The sequence below is a fragment of the Aquarana catesbeiana genome, linkage group LG02, assembly GCF_042186555.1.
Source record: "Aquarana catesbeiana isolate 2022-GZ linkage group LG02, ASM4218655v1, whole genome shotgun sequence".
Classification (NCBI taxonomy): Eukaryota; Metazoa; Chordata; class Amphibia; order Anura; family Ranidae; genus Aquarana; species Aquarana catesbeiana.
In genome coordinates this window covers 11,575,011-11,592,714 of record NC_133325.1, presented here as the reverse complement: position 1 = coordinate 11,592,714, position 17,704 = coordinate 11,575,011, and the positions used below count along the sequence as shown (strand labels likewise).

Sequence of the window (17,704 nt, the reverse complement as noted above, 5' to 3'; positions counted from 1 at the left end):
GGATATTTATGCTCTTATCAGTCCAGCTGGTTCCTATGAATATGATTTTTCATTTGTGCGTCCAGAATCGCTGGTTGCGAGCGGTTTGAGTATGTGTATAGGGGCCAGCTGGACTGGAAGGGGCTTGTCCCCAAAGTTGTCTCACGTCAGCGCTTGGTTGAATGTGACTATCCTGACAAGGAATGAGTCTATACCCCCCGAGGATTTATGGGTCTGGTTGAGGAGGTTTGGTAAAATGTTGTGTCCCCTAAAAAAGATTGTGGATGATAGAGGAATCTGGACGGGTGGATGGTCGGTGTCAATGAGGTTGAGTATGTGTGGGAATGTGGTCCAGCATTTGCTCTCCTCTGCCTATATTGGTAGAGATAGGATTACCGTCTTCTACTCTGGTCAACCTAAGCTGTGCCATAAATGTGGAGTCAAGGGACATTTCTCCTCTAAATGTCCAGAACAGAAGTGTTCTCTGTGTCAGGAATAGGGATGAGCTTCGTGTTCGAGTCGAACCCATGTTCGACTCGAACATCGGCTGTTCGATCGTTCGCCGAATTGCGAACGATATGGGCCGTTCGCGCCAAATTCGTGTGGCGCGTCACGGCCCATAATTCACTGCGGCATCGCAGTGCATTGCTTGCTGATGATTGGCCAAGCATGCACTATGACCCGCATGCTTGGCCAATCACAGCGCCGCCTTAACAGAGAGCCATAATTGGCCAAAGCCAAGGAGGCTTTGGCCAATTATGGCTCAGGGGATTTAGTACACGCCCCACACTATATAAGGCTGCCTGCACGGCGGCCCTGTGCAGTGTGTTCCGGTGTGCTTAGAGAGAGAGAGAGACAGTGTCATTTCATTTGAGTTAGATAGATTAGGCAGGACAGTCAGTCAGTTAGTTGCACTTAAAGTGTATTGTGTATATATATGCATCCCAGGTGTTGCATATATATATATATATATATATATATATATACACTGTATTCAGTTTAGCTAGATCCGTTCCTGTTATCTTCTAGACTATTTACATTTAGTGCAGTGCGTCCTGCTCACAGTGTTCAGCTAGATCCGTTCCTGTTATATTCCTACTGACAGGCAGGCTTGTCTTGTTACAGTATTTTGAAGAAAATTACTGGTGTTCTTTTGATCCTATTAGTGCCACAGTCAGTCAGCTAGACTATTTACAGTTAGTGCAGTGCGTCCTGCCCACAGTGTTCTGCTAAACCTACAAGTAAGTGGGGTGCGTCCTGCTCACAGTGTTCAGCTAAACCTACAAGTTAGTGGGGTGCGTCCACCTCACAGTGTTCAGCTAAACCTACAAGCTAGTGTGGTGCGTCCTGCTCACAGTGTTCAGCTAGATCCGTTTCTGTTATCTTCTTACTGACAGGCAGGCTTGTCTTGTTACAGTAAATACAGCTACCTGAAGAAAATTGCTGGTGTTCTTTTGATCCTATTAGTACCACAGTCAGGCAGCTAGACTATTTACAGTTAGTGCAGTGCGTCCTGCTCACAGTGTTCTGCTAAACCTACAAGCTAGTGGGGTGCGTCCTGCTCACAGTGTTCAGCTAGATCCATTTCTGTTATCTTCTTACTGACAGGCAGGCTTGTCTTGTTACAGTAAATACAGCTACCTGAAGAAAATTGCTGGTGTTCTTTTGATCCTATTAGTACCACAGTCAGGCAGCTAGACTATTTACAGTTAGTGCAGTGCGTCCTGCTCACAGTGTTCTGCTAAACCTACAAGTTAGTGGGGTGCGTGCTGCTCACAGTGTTCAGCAAAACCTACAAGTTAGTGGGGTGCGTCCACCTCACAGTGTTCAGCTAAACCTACAAGCTAGTGGGGTGCGTCCTGCTCACAGTGTTCAGCTAGATCCGTTCCTGTTATCTTCTTACTGACAGGCAGGCTTGTCTTGTTACAGTATTTTAAATAAAATTGCTGGTGTTCTTTTGATCCTATTAGTACCACAGTCAGGCAGCTAGACTATTTACAGTTAGTGCAGTGCGTCTTGCTCACAGTGTTCTGCTAAACCTACAAGTTAGTGGGGTGCGTCCACCTCACATTGTTCAGCTAAAGCTACCTGTAGAAGGTTGGTGGTGTTCTCATACTACAGGCAGGCAGTTGATTTTGCTAGCTGCAGTATCAGTACATATATATATATATATATATATCTATATATATATATCTCAGCTTAGTGCAGCTACAGGCCATTAGTATGTCTGGAAGGCCAAGAAGGAGAGGCAGACAGTCACAAGCCAATAAGAGAGGGCAAGCAGGCTCTGTGTCTAGTGCTGGTCGTGGAGACGGTGCATCCTCATCAGCACGTGGCCATGGGACACGCTTGGCCTTTTTTTCGGCAGCTGGCCATGTTGAGCCGCAACATGCGGAAGACTTGGTCGAGTGGATGACCAAGCCGTCCTCATCCTCCTCATCCTCTCTCACCCATGCCCAGGGTACTTTGTCTGGCAAAGCAGCGGCCTCTTCCCTCGGCTCAATGTCATCAGTGACTCCTTCCCTAGCCCCACCATGTCCTCCTGAGGAGTCCCTCGAACTGTTTGACCACAGTGTTGGGTACATGCTCCAGGAGGATGCCCAGCGTTTGGAAGGCTCTGATGATGATACTGAGCTCGATGAAGGCAGTAACACGAGCACGGACAGAGGGGGTGCCCAAGAAGGACAGCAATCTGGCAGTCATGCTCCCCCTGCTGCAGCATACTGCCAGGTTTGCTCCAGTGATGAGGAGGGAGGGGATGATGAGGTCACTGACTCAACGTGGGTGCCTGATAGGAGAGAAGAGGAGGAGGAGGAGGAGGAGGCGGCACATCACCAACGAGGCAGGATGCCCTCCAGGGGCCAGCCTAAGGGCAGCACATTGACTGCATCACACCCCAAAGCTCCACATGTGCAGGGCGCTGCAGTCTCTGCGCGTTATTCAAAAAGTTCTTTGGTGTGGGCCTTTTTTGAGACGAGTGCATCAGATCGCACCGCTGCTATTTGCAACATATGTCTCAAGCGTATCTCGCGTGGCCAAAACATCTCCCGCTTGGGTACCACATGCTTGACCAGACATATGTTGACCTGCCATGCAGTTCGTTGGCAAGCGTATCTAAAAGACCCACACCAAAGAACAAAGAGGACCTCTGCTTGCTCCTCATCAGCTGAGATTTCCAACCCCACTAGACCTTCAGTCCTCTCTGAGACCTGCACTGAGAGGAATGAAGGTGTAGAATTAGGTGTGTCACAGCCACGTACTTGTGGGCAATCTGATTTTGGTACACCGACGTCAGATTGTACCAGGCAAATTTCCCTGCCCCAGCTGCTGCACCGCCGAAAGAAGTTTGCTCCCAGCCATCCACATGCCCAGCGGTTGAATGCTAGCTTGGCAAAATTGCTAGCACTTCAACTGCTGCCTTTTCAGTTGGTAGACTCTGCCCCCTTCCGTGAGTTTGTGGAATGTGCAGTTCCTCAGTGGCAGGTACCCAAATGCCACTTTTTCTCACGGAAGGCGATTCCGGCTCTCTACCAGCATGTGGAAGGCAATGTCCATGCCTCGCTGGACAGGGCAGTCAGCGGTAAGGTGCATATTACCGCTGACTCATGGTCCAGCAGGCATGGACAGGGACGTTACCTAAGTTTCACGGCGCATTGGGTGACTCTGCTGGCAGCTGGGAAGGATGCAGGACAAGGTGCAGTAGTGTTGGAGGTTGTTCCGCCACCACGCCTCCAAAATGCTAATGATTGTGACACACCTCTCTCCTCCACCCCCTCCTCTTCTTCTTCCTCCATGGCCTCTTCCTCGGAACCAGCGGTGCTCCGTAGTCGTTCAAGGGGCTACGCAAGTACGCAGGCCAAAAGATGCCATGCGGTGCTTGAGCTGGTGTGCTTGGGGGACAGGAGCCACACTGGGGCAGAGGTTCTGTCAGCTCTGCAGGGGCAGGTTCAGAGGTGGTTGACGCCACGCCAACTTAAGGCAGGAATGGTGGTTTGCGACAATGGCACCAATGGTTAGCGCCTTGAGGCGATTCAGTTCGCAATTGCAGCGCTTTACAAATCATTCATTCATTCATTCATTCACCAACCTCCTCTCTGCCCTCTGACAGGGACAAATGACCCATGTGCCCTGTTTGGCTCACGTCCTTAACTTGGTGGTGCAGCGGTTCTTGGGCAGGTACCCGGGCTTACAGGATGTCCTGAGGCAGGCCAGGAAAGTCTGTGTGCATTTCCGCCGGTCATATAATGCCAGTGCTCGGCTGACGGACCTCCAAAAGGAGTTTAACCTGCCCAAGAACCGCCTAATCTGTGACATGCCCACCAGGTGGAACTCAACGTTGGCCATGCTGCAGCGGCTGCACACGCAGCAGAGGGCCATCAATGAGTACCTGTGCGACTATGGCACCAGGACAGGGTCAGGGGAGCTTGGTTTTTTTTCCCCACGCCAGTGGGCCATGATCAGGGATGCATGCACTGTCCTGTCACCATTTGAGGAGGCCACGAGGATGGTGAGCAGTGACAGTGCATGCATCAGTGACACTGTCCCCCTTGTCCACCTGTTGGAGCACACGCTGCGTGGAATAATGGACAGGGCACTTGAGGCAGAACAGAGGCAGGAAGAGGAGGACTTCCTTAGCTCTCAAGGCCCCCTTTATCCAGACAGTGTTCCTGCGTGCCCGCCGATCACACAGGAAGAGGACGAGGAGGAAGAGGAGGAGGAGGAGGAGGAAGATTGTGTCAGTATGGAGGTGGAGCCTGGCACTCAGCATCAGCAGCAGTCTTTAAGGGATCAGTCCCAAGAAACACATGGACTTGTACGTGGCTGGGAGGAGGTGGCTGCGGACCATGTCGTCCTTAGTGACCCAGAGGACTCCGGACCGAATGCCTCAGCAAACCTACGCTGCATGGCCTCCCTGATCCTGCAAAGCCTGCGTAAGGATCCTCGTATTCATGGTATCAAGGAGAAGGACCAATACTGGCTGGCAACCCTCCTTGATCCACGTTACAAGGGTAAGGTTGCGGACCTTATCTTGCCATCGCAGAGGGAGCAGAGGATGAAACATCTTCGGGAGGCCTTGCAGAAAGGTCTGTGCAACGCGTTCCCAGAGACTGGGAGGTTACAAACTCCTGTTTCTGGACAACGTGTTGCTGAGGCTTCGGTCAGTCAAAGAAGGAGCGGTGGAGAAGGTGGCCATCTGACCGATGTGTTCAGACAATTTTTTGGTCCGCAGCCCCAAGGTATGATCGGTTCCAGCAACCATCGCCAGCGTCTGTTTTACATGGTGCAGGAATACCTAGGGGCAAGATCAGACTTGGACACCTTTCCCACCGAAAATCCTCTGGGTTACTGGGTCTTGAGGATGGATCACTGGCCAGAGCTTGCACAGTATGCAATTGAGCTACTGGCCTGTCCTGCATCCAGCGTTCTTTCGGAACGCACATTCAGTGCTGCTGGAGGCGTGGTAACCGATCACAGGGTGCGTCTGTCCACTGACTCGGTCGATCGACTGACCTTCATAAAAATGAATGAGTCTTGGATCACCACCAGCTACCAAGCACCTGATGCTGATGTAACCGAATAATTTTTTTTGAAATCTCAGATCCCTTCAAAGACTGCCTATGCTGATGCTGAGTGACTATTCCTGAGTAATTATCCTCTTCCTCCTCAATCATCACGCTGATAGCTTGTAAGAGCATTTTTGGTTCTGGGCGCCACCACCAGTGCCTAAGGCACAATTTTTCAGCCCCTGTTTAACAGGGGCGTGTAATTACGATTTTTGATGTAATACTTTGCAGCAGGGCTCGTTCCTGCATTCCAACTAGAGTGTCTGTGAGGGGTTGCAGTGTTGTGGCACCAGCACCAGTGCCTAAGGCCTAATTTTTCAGCTCCTGTTCAACAGGGGCATGTAATTACAATTCTTGATCTAATATTTCACAGCAGAGCCCTGTGAGGGCTTACAGTGTTGTGGCCACAGCAACACCTAAGGCCCAAATTTCTGCTGAGTATATAGGGCAGGACCCTACTTTCAAACAACTAACTTACAAACGACTCCTACTTGCAAACGGAAGGAGAGAACAGGAAGTGAGAATAAATCTACCCCTAGGAAGGGAAATTCTCTCCTGTAAGAGTTAATATGGGAAAAACATTTCTCCTTTCCACTGATGCTTTCCAATCCATTGGGACAAAAAGTGAGGTGAAATCTTCTGAAGAGGAGGAAAGACAGCAAAACAAATGTCACAGGGGTGATAACCCTTCCCTATGTTTTCCAAAAAGCTTAAAAAAGATTTTTTGGCTGGAGCTAAACACGTTAAAAATGTACCCGTTCAAAATTACAAAGAGATTCTACTTAACAACAAACCTACAGCCTGTATACTGCTGTTCAGAGTATATAGGGCCTGGTGGCCCCACACCTTTCCTTATTTTAATTTGGGTGCGGGGTTCCCCTTAATATCCATACAAGACCCAAAGGGCCTGGTAATGGACTGGGGGGTACCCATGCCATTTGTCTCACTGATTTTCATCCATATTGCCAGGAGTCAGGACCCGACATTACATTAAACCCGCAAGCAGTTTTAAATGAGATTTTTTCCTTTAAAAATGACATTTGGTGCAGGGACTGTTCTAAACACGGGAAACACGCATCACTTTACAGGCATACTATAGACACCCCCCAGGTACGATATTTAAAGGAATATTTCACTTTTTTTTTTTTTTACTTTAAGCATCATTAAAATCACTGCTCCCGAAAAAACGGCCGTTTTTAAAAGTTTTTTTTGCATTGATACATGTCCCCTGGGGTAGGACCCGGGTCCCCAAACCCTTTTTAGGACAATACCATGCAAATTAGCCTTTAAAATGAGCACTTTTGATTTCGAACGTTCGAGTCCCATAGACGTCAATGGGGTTCTAACGTTCGTGCGAACTTTCAGTCCGTTCGCAGGTTCTGGTGCGATCCGAACCGGGGGGTGTTCGGCTCATCCCTAGTCAGGAACTGGGGCATCTGGCCAGGGACTGTAACATCATTAAATGTAACCTATATGATAAGGTTGGTCACCCTTATAGCCGGTGCCCTGAGGCTTTGCACAATAAGCCAGAGTTAGTGGAGGAATTCTTCTGTCTGGATAGAGAAGAGTCTGGGTTGACAGAGGTTGTACCAAGGGGATCCTAGTGTCTCTGTCCTGTCAGAACCTGTGTCTGTGAGGCCCTCTGTGGTGTCAGTGTCCCCCCAGTCTGTGGTGTCAGTTACATAGTTACATAGTTACATAGTTAGTCAGGTTGAAAAAAAACACAAGTCCATCCAGTCCAACCATAAAAAAAAAAAAAAAAAAAACGTACAATCCAATATACCCAATACTATACCCACAGTTGATCCAGAGGAAGGCAAAAAACCCCAGCAGAGCATGCTCCAATTTGCTACAGCAGGGGAAAAATTCCTTCCTGATCCCAGAGAGGCAATCGGATTTTCCCTGGATCAACTTTACCTATAAATGTCAGTACCCAGTTATATTATGTACATTTAGGAAAGTATCCAGGCCTTTCTTAAAGCAATCTACTGATCTGGCCAGAACCACCTCTGGAGGGAGTCTATTCCACATTTTCACAGCTCTTACTGTGAAGAAACCTTTCCGTATTTGGAGATGAAATCTCTTTTCCTCCAGTCGTAAAGAGTGCCCCCTTGTCCTCTGTGTTGACCGTAAAGTGAATAACTCAACACCAAGTTCACTATATGGACCCCTTATATATTTAAACATGTTGATCATATCCCCCCTTATTCTCCTCTTCTCAAGAGTGAACAAATTCAGTTCCTCTAATCTTTCCTCATAGCTGAGCTCCCCCATGCCTCTTATCAGTTTGGTTGCCCTTCTCTGCACTTTCTCCAGTTCCCCGATATCCTTTTTGAGAACTGGTGTCCAAAACTGAACTGCATATTCCAGATGAGGTCTTACTAATGATTTGAACAGGGGCAAAATGATATCTCTCTCTCTGGAGTCCATACCTCTCTTAATACAAGAAAGAACTTTGCTCGCTTTGGGAACCGCAGCTTGGCATTGCATGCTATTATTGAGCTTATGATCTACCAGATCTACCAGACTGGTGTCAGTGTCCCCCCAGTCTGTGGTGTCAGTGTCCCCCCAGTCTTTGGTTCCCCAGTCAGTGTCAGAAAGTGTGGTTGTCAAGTCTGTGTCCGCACCTATTGTTTTTCCTAGTGTAGTGAAGGCAGCGGAGGGTGCTGGACCAGAGTGTATGGTGGTGCCAATACCTCCTCCTCGGCGCAGCAGAAGTTCGGGTGGAGTGAGGGATGGATTGGATGATGGTGGAGGGGGAGGTGGGAAGGGAATGAGGGCGGCTGGTGCAGAATGTAAGGTGAATGATGTGGAAGTTGGGGTGAATGATGTGGAAGTCGGGGTGAATGATGTGGGGGGAGGGGTTAATGGGGGGGTGTTGGAATCGCATCCTGATGGTGATTAAATCTCAAAAGGTTTCTTAGCCTGGATTGTGGTTAAGTTGAGGTTCAGGGTTTGTAGTCTCTTTTTTGTTGTCATTAAAATATGTTTCTTTCTATGTTATCTTGTCAGGAAACGGTTTTCTTTACTTGCTGATGTAAGCACTAGGGATGAGCCGAACACCCCCCAGTTCAGTTCGAGTCAGAACATGCGAACAGACCAATAATTCCTACGAACACGCAAACCCCGTTAAAGTCAATGGGACTCGAACGTGAAAAATCAAAAGTGCGAATTTTAAAGGCTTATATACAAGTTATTGTCCTAAAAAGTGTTTGGGGACCCGGGTCCTGCCCCAGGGGACATAGATTGTGTATAAGTTGAGGGTCGGGGTGTGTAGTCTCTTTTTTGTTATCATTAAAATATGTTTCTTTCTATGTTATCTTGTCAGGAAACGGTTTTCTTTACTTGCTAATGTAAGCACACTTGTTTTTGTTGTTTTGTTTTTGTTTAGTTGTTGTTTATTTTTGTGTAAATATGTTTTTTATTAATTATTATTATTCATTTCTATAGCTCTGACCTATCTGGTGTCGGCAGGGATGGTGAGACCCCCCATTGTAGCGTTATCTATCTCTGATTGGCTGGAATGAAGGTCCTACTCACCCGTAATAAGATGACGCCATAATCATACATCATGACGGGGTCCTTCTGCTGCATCGCCCCCTTTTCATAGAACTTTACAGCAATCTCCAGATTGGAGGAGATCCCCTGCTGACCCCAGAAGAGCATCCGGCTGACAGCATGCTGGAGATGAAAGATCGAATAATGATTGTACTGCGCTACTGCCGCTGTGTAAACATCCTACAGGTGTATTCAGGAGAGAACCGTCACCATCAATCATACAACTTCCTACATGACCATGTACAGATACCGAGAATTACACCCGACATACAGGACAAGAGAAGCAGTACTGTGCAGAGTCCGTACATACAGATTATTACCTGGGCAGAGGATACTCCTTGCTTGGCTTGGAATCTCAGCCACATGAACAGGTCATCGTTCTCCTTGGTCTGCTGCTTCAGGACACTCTCATCGGTCAGACGGATGTGTTCTACAAAGGCCTGGAGCAAAATACACAACAATCAGCCATTTCTATAGTGTACAAAGCCAGATCTCTTCCTTCCTCCACACAAACTGCTGAGTTCCCGGGTCTGTACACCCGCTGTGCCCATTATGAGGGGTTCTCACCATCCCTGTGCTGAGTTCCCGGGTCTGTACACCCGCTGTGCCCATTATGAGGGGTTCTCACCATCCCTGTGCTGAGTTCCTGGGTCTGTACACCCGCTGTGCCTATTATGAGGGGTTCTCACCATCCCTGTGCTGAGTTCCCGGGTCTGTACACCCGCTGTGCCCATTATGAGGGGCTCCCACCATCCCTGTGCTGAGTTCCCGGGTCTGTACACCCGCTGTGCCCATTATGAGGGGTTCTCACCACCCCTGTGCTGAGTTCCAGGGTCTGTACACCCGCCGTGCCCATTATGAGGGGTTCCCACCATCCCTGTGCTGAGTTCCCGGGTCTGTACACCCGCCGTGCCCATTATGAGGGGTTCTCACCATCCCTGTGCTGAGTTCCCGGGTCTGTACACCCGCCGTGCCCATTATAAGGGGTTCCCACCATCCCTGTGCTGAGTTCCCGGGTCTGTACACCCGCTGTGCCCATTATGAGGGGTTCTCACCATCCCTGTGCTGAGTTCCCGGGTCTGTACACCCGCTGTGCCCATTATGAGGGGTTCTCACCATCCCTGTGCTGAGTTCCCGGGTCTGTACACCCGCTGTGCCCATTATGAGGGGTTCCCACCATCCCTGTGCTGAGTTCCCGGGTCTGTACACCCGCTGTGCCCATTATGAGGGATTCTCACCATCCCTGTGCTGAGTTCCCGGGTCTGTACACCCGCTGTGCCCATTATGAGGGATTCCCACCATCCCTGTGCTGAGTTCCCGGGTCTGTACACCCGCTGTGCCCATTATGAGGGGTTCTCACCATCCCTGTGCTGAGTTCCCGGGTCTGTACACCCGCTGTGCCCATTATGAGAGGTTCCCACCATCTCTGTGCTGAGTTCCCGGGTCTGTACACCCGCTGTGCCCATTATGAGGGGTTCTCACCATCCCTGTGCTGAGTTCCCGGGTCTGTACACCCGCTGTGCCCATTATGAGGGGTTCCCACCATCCCTGTGTCGATTTCCCGGGTCTGTACACCCGCTGTGCCCATTATGAGGGGCTCCCACCATCCCTGTGCTGAGTTCCCGGGTCTGTACACCCGCTGTGCCCATTATGAGGGGTTAATTTTGTTTATTGAAAATCTTACAAACAACAACTTATATACAATAAAACCATAATAAATAAATAAAACATATTTACAAAATAATTGAAAATGATTCCACAAAACAAGAATATAATAAATGGTACAAACCAAATTGTGCACAACACAATCCCTACGGGAGAGCCAGACTAAGGAACATCACCGTCACCATGCATGGAGCCTTTTATCAAAAATATATTTCATCTTGAAAATCTAGGGGAGTGAATCAAGAATACAAAGAAAAGCCGCACACCCCGAGATCAACAGGGAGCAGCTACAGAGTCCTGATATTCCTCCTCGCCCTTATCCAGGCCTCCTGCTGCCACCTGCCTTTCTCAAGACCCCGAATCTTCCCAACCTCACCCAGAATGTCCTGCACCACTACTTCGACAGGGAGGATTTTACTCCGTAAGGATACCTGACACCGTGCACTCCACGTGAAATAACGGACTACTAGACTAACTAAAAAAAGTGTTTCCAAATCATAATCCCGACGAGTCTGGAATGCCCCATACACCCACTCTGCATAGCTCATATGGGGGAGGAAGGGTATACTCAGAGCCCCCCCAACCCTCTTGTACACCTCTATATTAAAAGGGCATTGAAGTAGAAAGTGATCCATGGACTCCACCACTCCTCCACTTTTGGGCAGCTCCGATCACTCATGGAAAGAAACTTCAAGTTGCCCTTCACATATAGTTTTCCATGAAAGGCAAGCCAAGCCTGATCCCTAAACTTCATTGGGATTCTCTCCGAATTAATCAATCGCAAACCCACCCCCAAAAAAAGGCTTGGGCAATCCCTCTAGGCCAGTGGCTCGCAAAAAGCAGAGCTCATGATCCGCTTCTCAAGAAGTTTCCTTGGAAGAGACTTGACTTCCCCTGCTGTTACTTGCCACTGCCGAAGCATTTTCAAACACGGGCAACATAAGCCGGGAGCTGTTCATGCTTGACCCTCAGGCTTTTCACTGGCCCACCATTTTCCCAGTCTCGCAGAAAGGGCCTAAACCAGGACTGGAAAATACCAACCCACCCAGGCGTTCTCTCTGCCAACATGTTACCAAGATTGTACTTCACAAACATCAGAGAGAAAAAGACTACAGGGTTGACCATCCCTAGACCACCCTCCCGCCTAGGAAGGTAAGTCACATTCCTTTTGACAAGGTTTATTCTGTTCCCCCATAACAGCTGGAAGAAACAACTATAGATCCTGGTATAGAGAGAAACTGGCAAAACGCAAACAAAACTGACATACAGAAAAATCGGAATCAGGTAAGTCTTGATCAGATCAACCTTTTCCCTCAAGGAAAGCTGCCAACCTTTCCAGCTTGCCACCTTGGCATCGGCATTCTCCAGCCTGTTCACCCAATTTGCATGACCATAGTCACCTGGGCCGAATTCAATGCCTAGAACTCAAATTTTTTGTTGGGGCTCCGGGAAGTCATCCGGGAGAACAAAGCTCTCACCTTCCACACCCATCCAGAAAGCTTCACACTTGTCCTGGTTGACCTTTGAACCTGATGCCTCTGCATACTGCCCTATCACTGAGACCACCTCCTGCGCCTCCGCAGTCCCAGAGATAAAAACAGAAACATCATCAGCATAGGCCACAACCTTCAAAGGAGGCTCACCAGCGATGCCCAAAGGTACCCCACACAATGGTCCACTCTCTAGCCTTCTAATGAAGGGGTCGATTGCAAACACATATAGCAGAGGACTCAATGAACACCCCTGACGCACACCCGAGCCTACCGCAAAGGGCTGCCCGACCCAGCCATTAACCAGAGGAAAGCTTTCAGCCCCTTTCTACAAAATCTTGAGCCAATCAATGAAACCCTCCTCCAGGCCATATTTGTCAAGAAGGAGCCACAAGTACTCATGATTAACCCGATCAAAGGCCTTAGCCTGATCCAATGTCAGCAAAAATTTACCCCAACCAGCAGCCCTACAACGCTCCAAGGCCTCCCGGACAGCTAACACCGCTGAGAAAGTGCTTCTACCTTGGACCGAACAGTGCTGGTGGCGGGATAACAAACTGCCTGCAACTGGTGATAATCGCCAGAAGAAAATCTTTGCCAGTATCTTTCTATCGACATTAAGAAGGCTAATGGGGCGCCAATACCCAATCATCGAAGGATCTTTACCCTTTGACAGAAGGATCACTGCAGATTGCCTCATGGAGGGAGGGAGAGAACCCTCATTCAAACAGTCATTAAAAACCTCTGCAAGGTAGGGAGCCAGGATCGTTTTAAAACATTTATAGAACTCGGCTGTCAAACCATCTGGCCCTGGAGTTTTCTTGATGGCTAGTTTATCAATAGCCTGGATTACCTCATCTGCAGTGATTTCATCTATCAAATTCATCAAAGGAACATTACTTTCCAGTCCTGGTGTAGAGTCCAAAAAACCCAACATCCTTGTCCGATCAAAGTTCCTTCCTCCCAGGAGATCGGCATAGTATGACCTGACAACCTCCAGGATCCCTGACCTAGACTTCGTCAGAGAGCCCGTACTGTCCCTCAGGCCATTGACCGTCTTAACTGCTACGCTCTGTTTACAGTTCTGGTAAGGGTCAGGCGAATGGTATTTCCCGTAATCCCTCTCCTGAACCAAAGAGGCGTGCCGGTCATATTGATGTCTCCTAAGGAGGAGCTTCACCTCAGAGATCGCCCCAGAATCTCCTCCATTCGAAACAAGGCGGTCAAGTTTCCTCCGCAAACGCTGGTAGGTGATATACTTATCTTGCTGCTTCTTTCTTCCTATGGCCTTGAAAAGCCCAACAGTCCGCTCTTTAACAAGCTCCCACCATTCTGACTTGCTGTTGCAAAAGTCTAGGATCGTTACCTGTGCTTGAAAAAAATCCTCAAAGGATTGTCTTACTCTCTCGTCTTCCAGGAGGGCCGAATTCAATCTCCAGATACCCCTCCCCCTAGGTGGCATGTCTGGGGCATTCAGAGTCACAGATAGAATACAGTGATCAGAAAACTCCACTGCCCGACACACAGGTGCCAAAAAAACTGAGTCTCCCTTTAAAAAACCTATCTATCCTACTCTGACTACTACCTCGCTGAAAAGTGAACCCCGTGCTGTCTGGGCAGCGCTTAATGTGCACATCTACCAGACCTGCTTCCCTAACTATCGCATTAAGAAAAAGGCTGTCATAGCCCAGCTTATCTCTGAAACCTCTCCTGTCTTTAGACCTAGTAATGGTGTTGAAATCACCTCCAAAGATAACCTGCTGGGCCGTAAAAAGAAAAGGCTTAATCTTTGTAAAGAGGCATTTCCTGTCCCACTTCTTCTGGGGACCATAGATGTTAATCAGGCGCAAGTCCTGCCCCTTCACAGAGACGTCTAAGACCATGCATCTCCCTATCTCTACCTCAATTACCCGCCGGCACGTTACCATACCAGAAAAAAGGACTGCTACTCCGCTGTAAGGCACGACCGCAAGAGACCAAAATGAGGGCCCACGTCTCCACTCCTTCTTTGCCAGATGTATATCGGCCAGACTACTCAGATGGGTCTCTTGCAAAAACAAAATGTCAGCATCAAACTCGCTGAGCAAAGATAAGGCCATATGACGAGCACTTACTGATCCTAAGCTGCAGGGGCGTCGGGAGGGGGTCGCTAGACGTGGCTGAAGCCCCGAATGTGCCCCCAAAAAGCCCCGAGCCTCAGGCATGCAGCTCGCAATTGAAAGCCCCGAGTGGCGAGCGCCGGGAGCGATCTGATCCCGAGCGCCGCCGAGTTTGGCCGAGTGTCATAGTAGGTCCCGCCTTCTGGAGCCTGCAATGCCTATGATGAACGTCCCCCTGGTCCAATGATGGGACTGCGGGACGTGTGACGTCCATCATAGGCGCTGCAGGCTCCAGAAGGCGGGAATTACAATGCGGCCGCCGCGCCACATCCCCGCTCTGCGCTCGGGCGGCCCGCTCTCCTCTCCTCCTCGGGTCCTCCTCCTCCTCTGACTGCCTGGCTGCTGTGCTGTGACACCACACACCACAGCTGAGGTAGGTCAGACACAGTGTATGGAAATATCAGTGTAGGTAGGTCAGTGTATGCCAGTGTACGGCTGTTATTTTTTATATGAATTAATACTTGGAATGTTTGAGGCAGCAGCACTGTTTCTATTCATCAGGTGTGAGGCAGCTTTGTGCAGCGATGGGCTGCTTCCATTTTGTTATGGCATTGGCTGATCATGGTGGAAGTAGTATCTGAGGTGGATTCTAGCAATGCGTGCTTGCAGGAAGAACCACAAGGGACTGGCTCATATTATGGCTGTGGTAAAACATTCCCAGTCAGCTTAGGAATTTTTAGGTAGGTCAGTGTAGGTAGGTCAGTGTAGGTAGGTCAGTGTAGGTAGGTCACTACCATTAGTGTAAGTAGGTCAGTGTAGGTAGGTCACTACCGTCAGTGTAGGTAGGTCAGTGTAGGTAGGTCAGTGTAGGTAGGTCACTACCATTAGTGTAAGTAGGTCAGTGTATGTAGGTCAGTGTAGGTAGGTCACTACCATCAGTGTAGGTAGGTCAGTGTAGGTAGGTCAGTGTAGGTAGGTCACTACCATCAGTGTAAGTAGGTCAGTGTATGTAGGTCAGTGTAGGTAGGTCACTACCATCAGTGTAGGTAGGGCAGTGTATGTAGGTCAGGTAGGTCAAGGTCCAGCCAAAAAAAAAAAAGGCCTGCGTCACGTGTATCCCCCCCCACCCCCCCCCCCCCGTTTCCGGCCTTGGACTTCGGGCTGAAGCCCCTGGTCTTTTTGCCACCTAGCAACGCCCCTGCTAAGCTGGCAACATTAATGGATGCCACTTTTAACGGAGTGGGAACTGCCATTAGGGTAGTTGAGGCAGCCGTTTCTTAGCCTGACTACTCCCTCTACCTGGAGAACCAGCGCGCTTCATTGCACCCTGGCACTCATCATCCATAGAGGATACAGAACTCAATGAGTCCCATTCATCCTCATCATCTGAAAGGACCTTATTTTCCAAAGGCAAAACTTTAGGATTTAAGGTAACTGTACCCCTTTTTTTCCTTCTTTTGCCCCTCCTCCTCCCAGGGGCGTAACTAGAAATCACAGGGCCCCATAGCAAAATGTTGTATGGGCCCCCCCCTGCAAACAGGCCCCCCCCCAAAAAAAATGAACTAATGCCATTGAACAACAGATTACTACACCCATGTAGCACAGTACCCAGGCAACAGCTTATATTAATTTCAAACAACAAAATATGCAGTATACTGTACAGACACCTCCTACCTCAGTGCAGACCCCCCAGCAGTACAGACACCCCTCAGTACAGACACACCCCAGCAGTGCAGACACCCCCTTAGTACAGACACTCCCTAGTGCAGACCCCCCAGCATTACAGGCACCCCCTCAGTGCAGACACCCCCTTCAGTGCAGGACCCCCCAGCAGTATAGACCCCCCCAGTGCAGACCACCCCCCTCAGTACAGACACCCCCCAGCATTACAGACTCCCCCTCACTGCAAACACCCCTCAGTACAGACACCCCCCTTTGTACAGGCACCCCCCTAGTGCAGACCCCCCCAGCATTGCAGACCTCCCTCAGTACAGACACCCCCCAGCAGTGCAGACCTCCCCCTTAGTACAGACACCCCCCAGCAGTGCAGACATCCCCCTTGGTACAGACACCCCTTAGTGCAGACCCCCCAGCATTACAGACTTCCCCTCAGTGCAGACGCCCCCCCTTTACATACCTCAACCGCGCTGACAGTCACCACTCTCCAGATACACACAGCGGTGTGTCCCTCGAGCGCAGGCTCCTCCTCCTCTGTGGATGTAAACAGTTAGGAGGGGAGGCGGCTTCGGTCTTCTCCACTGAGGGACACAGCAGCGCCAGGCACAGCTAATCAGGGCAGCGAGCGGTGCAGCTGCCTCTACCCAAGGGTGTCACCCCTCTGATGGACCGCAGGTGTCACCCGGTGCGGCCCGCACCGCTTGCAACTTCACTCACCGGGCCCCACTCAGCTGCAAGCCCCATAGTGCCCGCATGTGTCGCTATGGCAGTAGTTCCGCCACTGCCTCCTCCTATCCTCCAACCACTCCATATCACACCTACCTCAGTGCAGACCCCCCCAGCAGTACAGACACCCCTCAGTACAGACACACCCCAGCAGTGCAGACACCCCCCTTGGTACAGACACCCCCCCTAGTGCAGAACCCCCTCAGTGCAGGACCCCCCAGCAGTACAGACACCCCCCTCAGTGCAGACACCCCCTCAGCAGTACAGACACCCCCCCAGTGCAGACCACCCCCCTCAGTACAGGCACCCCCCCCAGTGCAGACCCCCCCAGCATTACAGACCCCCCTCAGTGTAGACACCCCCCAGTGCAGACCACCCCCTCAGTACAGACACCCCCTTAGTGCAGACACCCCAACATTACAGACCCCCCTCAGTGCAGACACCCCCCTCAGTGCAGACACCCCCTCAGTGCAGGACCTCCCACAGGCAGTGCAGACACCCCCCCAGTACAGACACCCCCCAGTACAGACACCCCCCAGCATTACAGACCCCCTCTCAGTGCAGACACCCCCCTCACTGCAGACCCCCCCTTAGTGCAGACCCCCCTCAGTAGTACAGACACCCCTCAGTACAGACACACCCCAGCAGTGCAGACACCCCCCTAGTGCAGACCCCCAGCATTACAGACCCCCCTCAGTGCAGACACTTCCCTCAGCAGTACAGACACCCCCCTCAGTACAGACACCCCCCAGTGCAGACACCCCAGCATTACAGACCCCCTCAGTAGACACCCCCCTCACTGCAGACCCCCCAGCATTACAGACCCCCCTCAGTGCAGACACCCCCCAGCATTACAGACCCCCCCTCAGTGCAGACCCCCCAGCAGTGCAGACACCCCCCTAGTGCAGACCCCCCTCAGTGAAGGACCCCCCCAGCATTACAGACA

At 50.3% G+C, this 17,704-nt stretch overlaps 1 protein-coding gene across 3 annotated transcripts in view; it reads right to left on the bottom strand.

Moving 5' to 3' along the window:
• LOC141126634 (protein sel-1 homolog 3-like) overlaps nucleotides 1–17,704 on the bottom strand; it is a 173,811-nt gene that overhangs the window by 50,120 nt on the left and 105,987 nt on the right. For 2 of the 3 annotated variants that reach the window (XM_073612556.1, XM_073612557.1), the window contains exons 13-14: nucleotides 9,422–9,541; nucleotides 9,084–9,224 (exon numbers count right to left, since the gene is read on the bottom strand). In XM_073612556.1, coding sequence (XP_073468657.1) covers nucleotides 9,084–9,224; nucleotides 9,422–9,541 — 261 coding nt within the window. The remainder of the gene's footprint in view (nucleotides 1–9,083; nucleotides 9,225–9,421; nucleotides 9,542–17,704) is intronic. The other variant, XM_073612558.1, reaches the window with a different exon arrangement.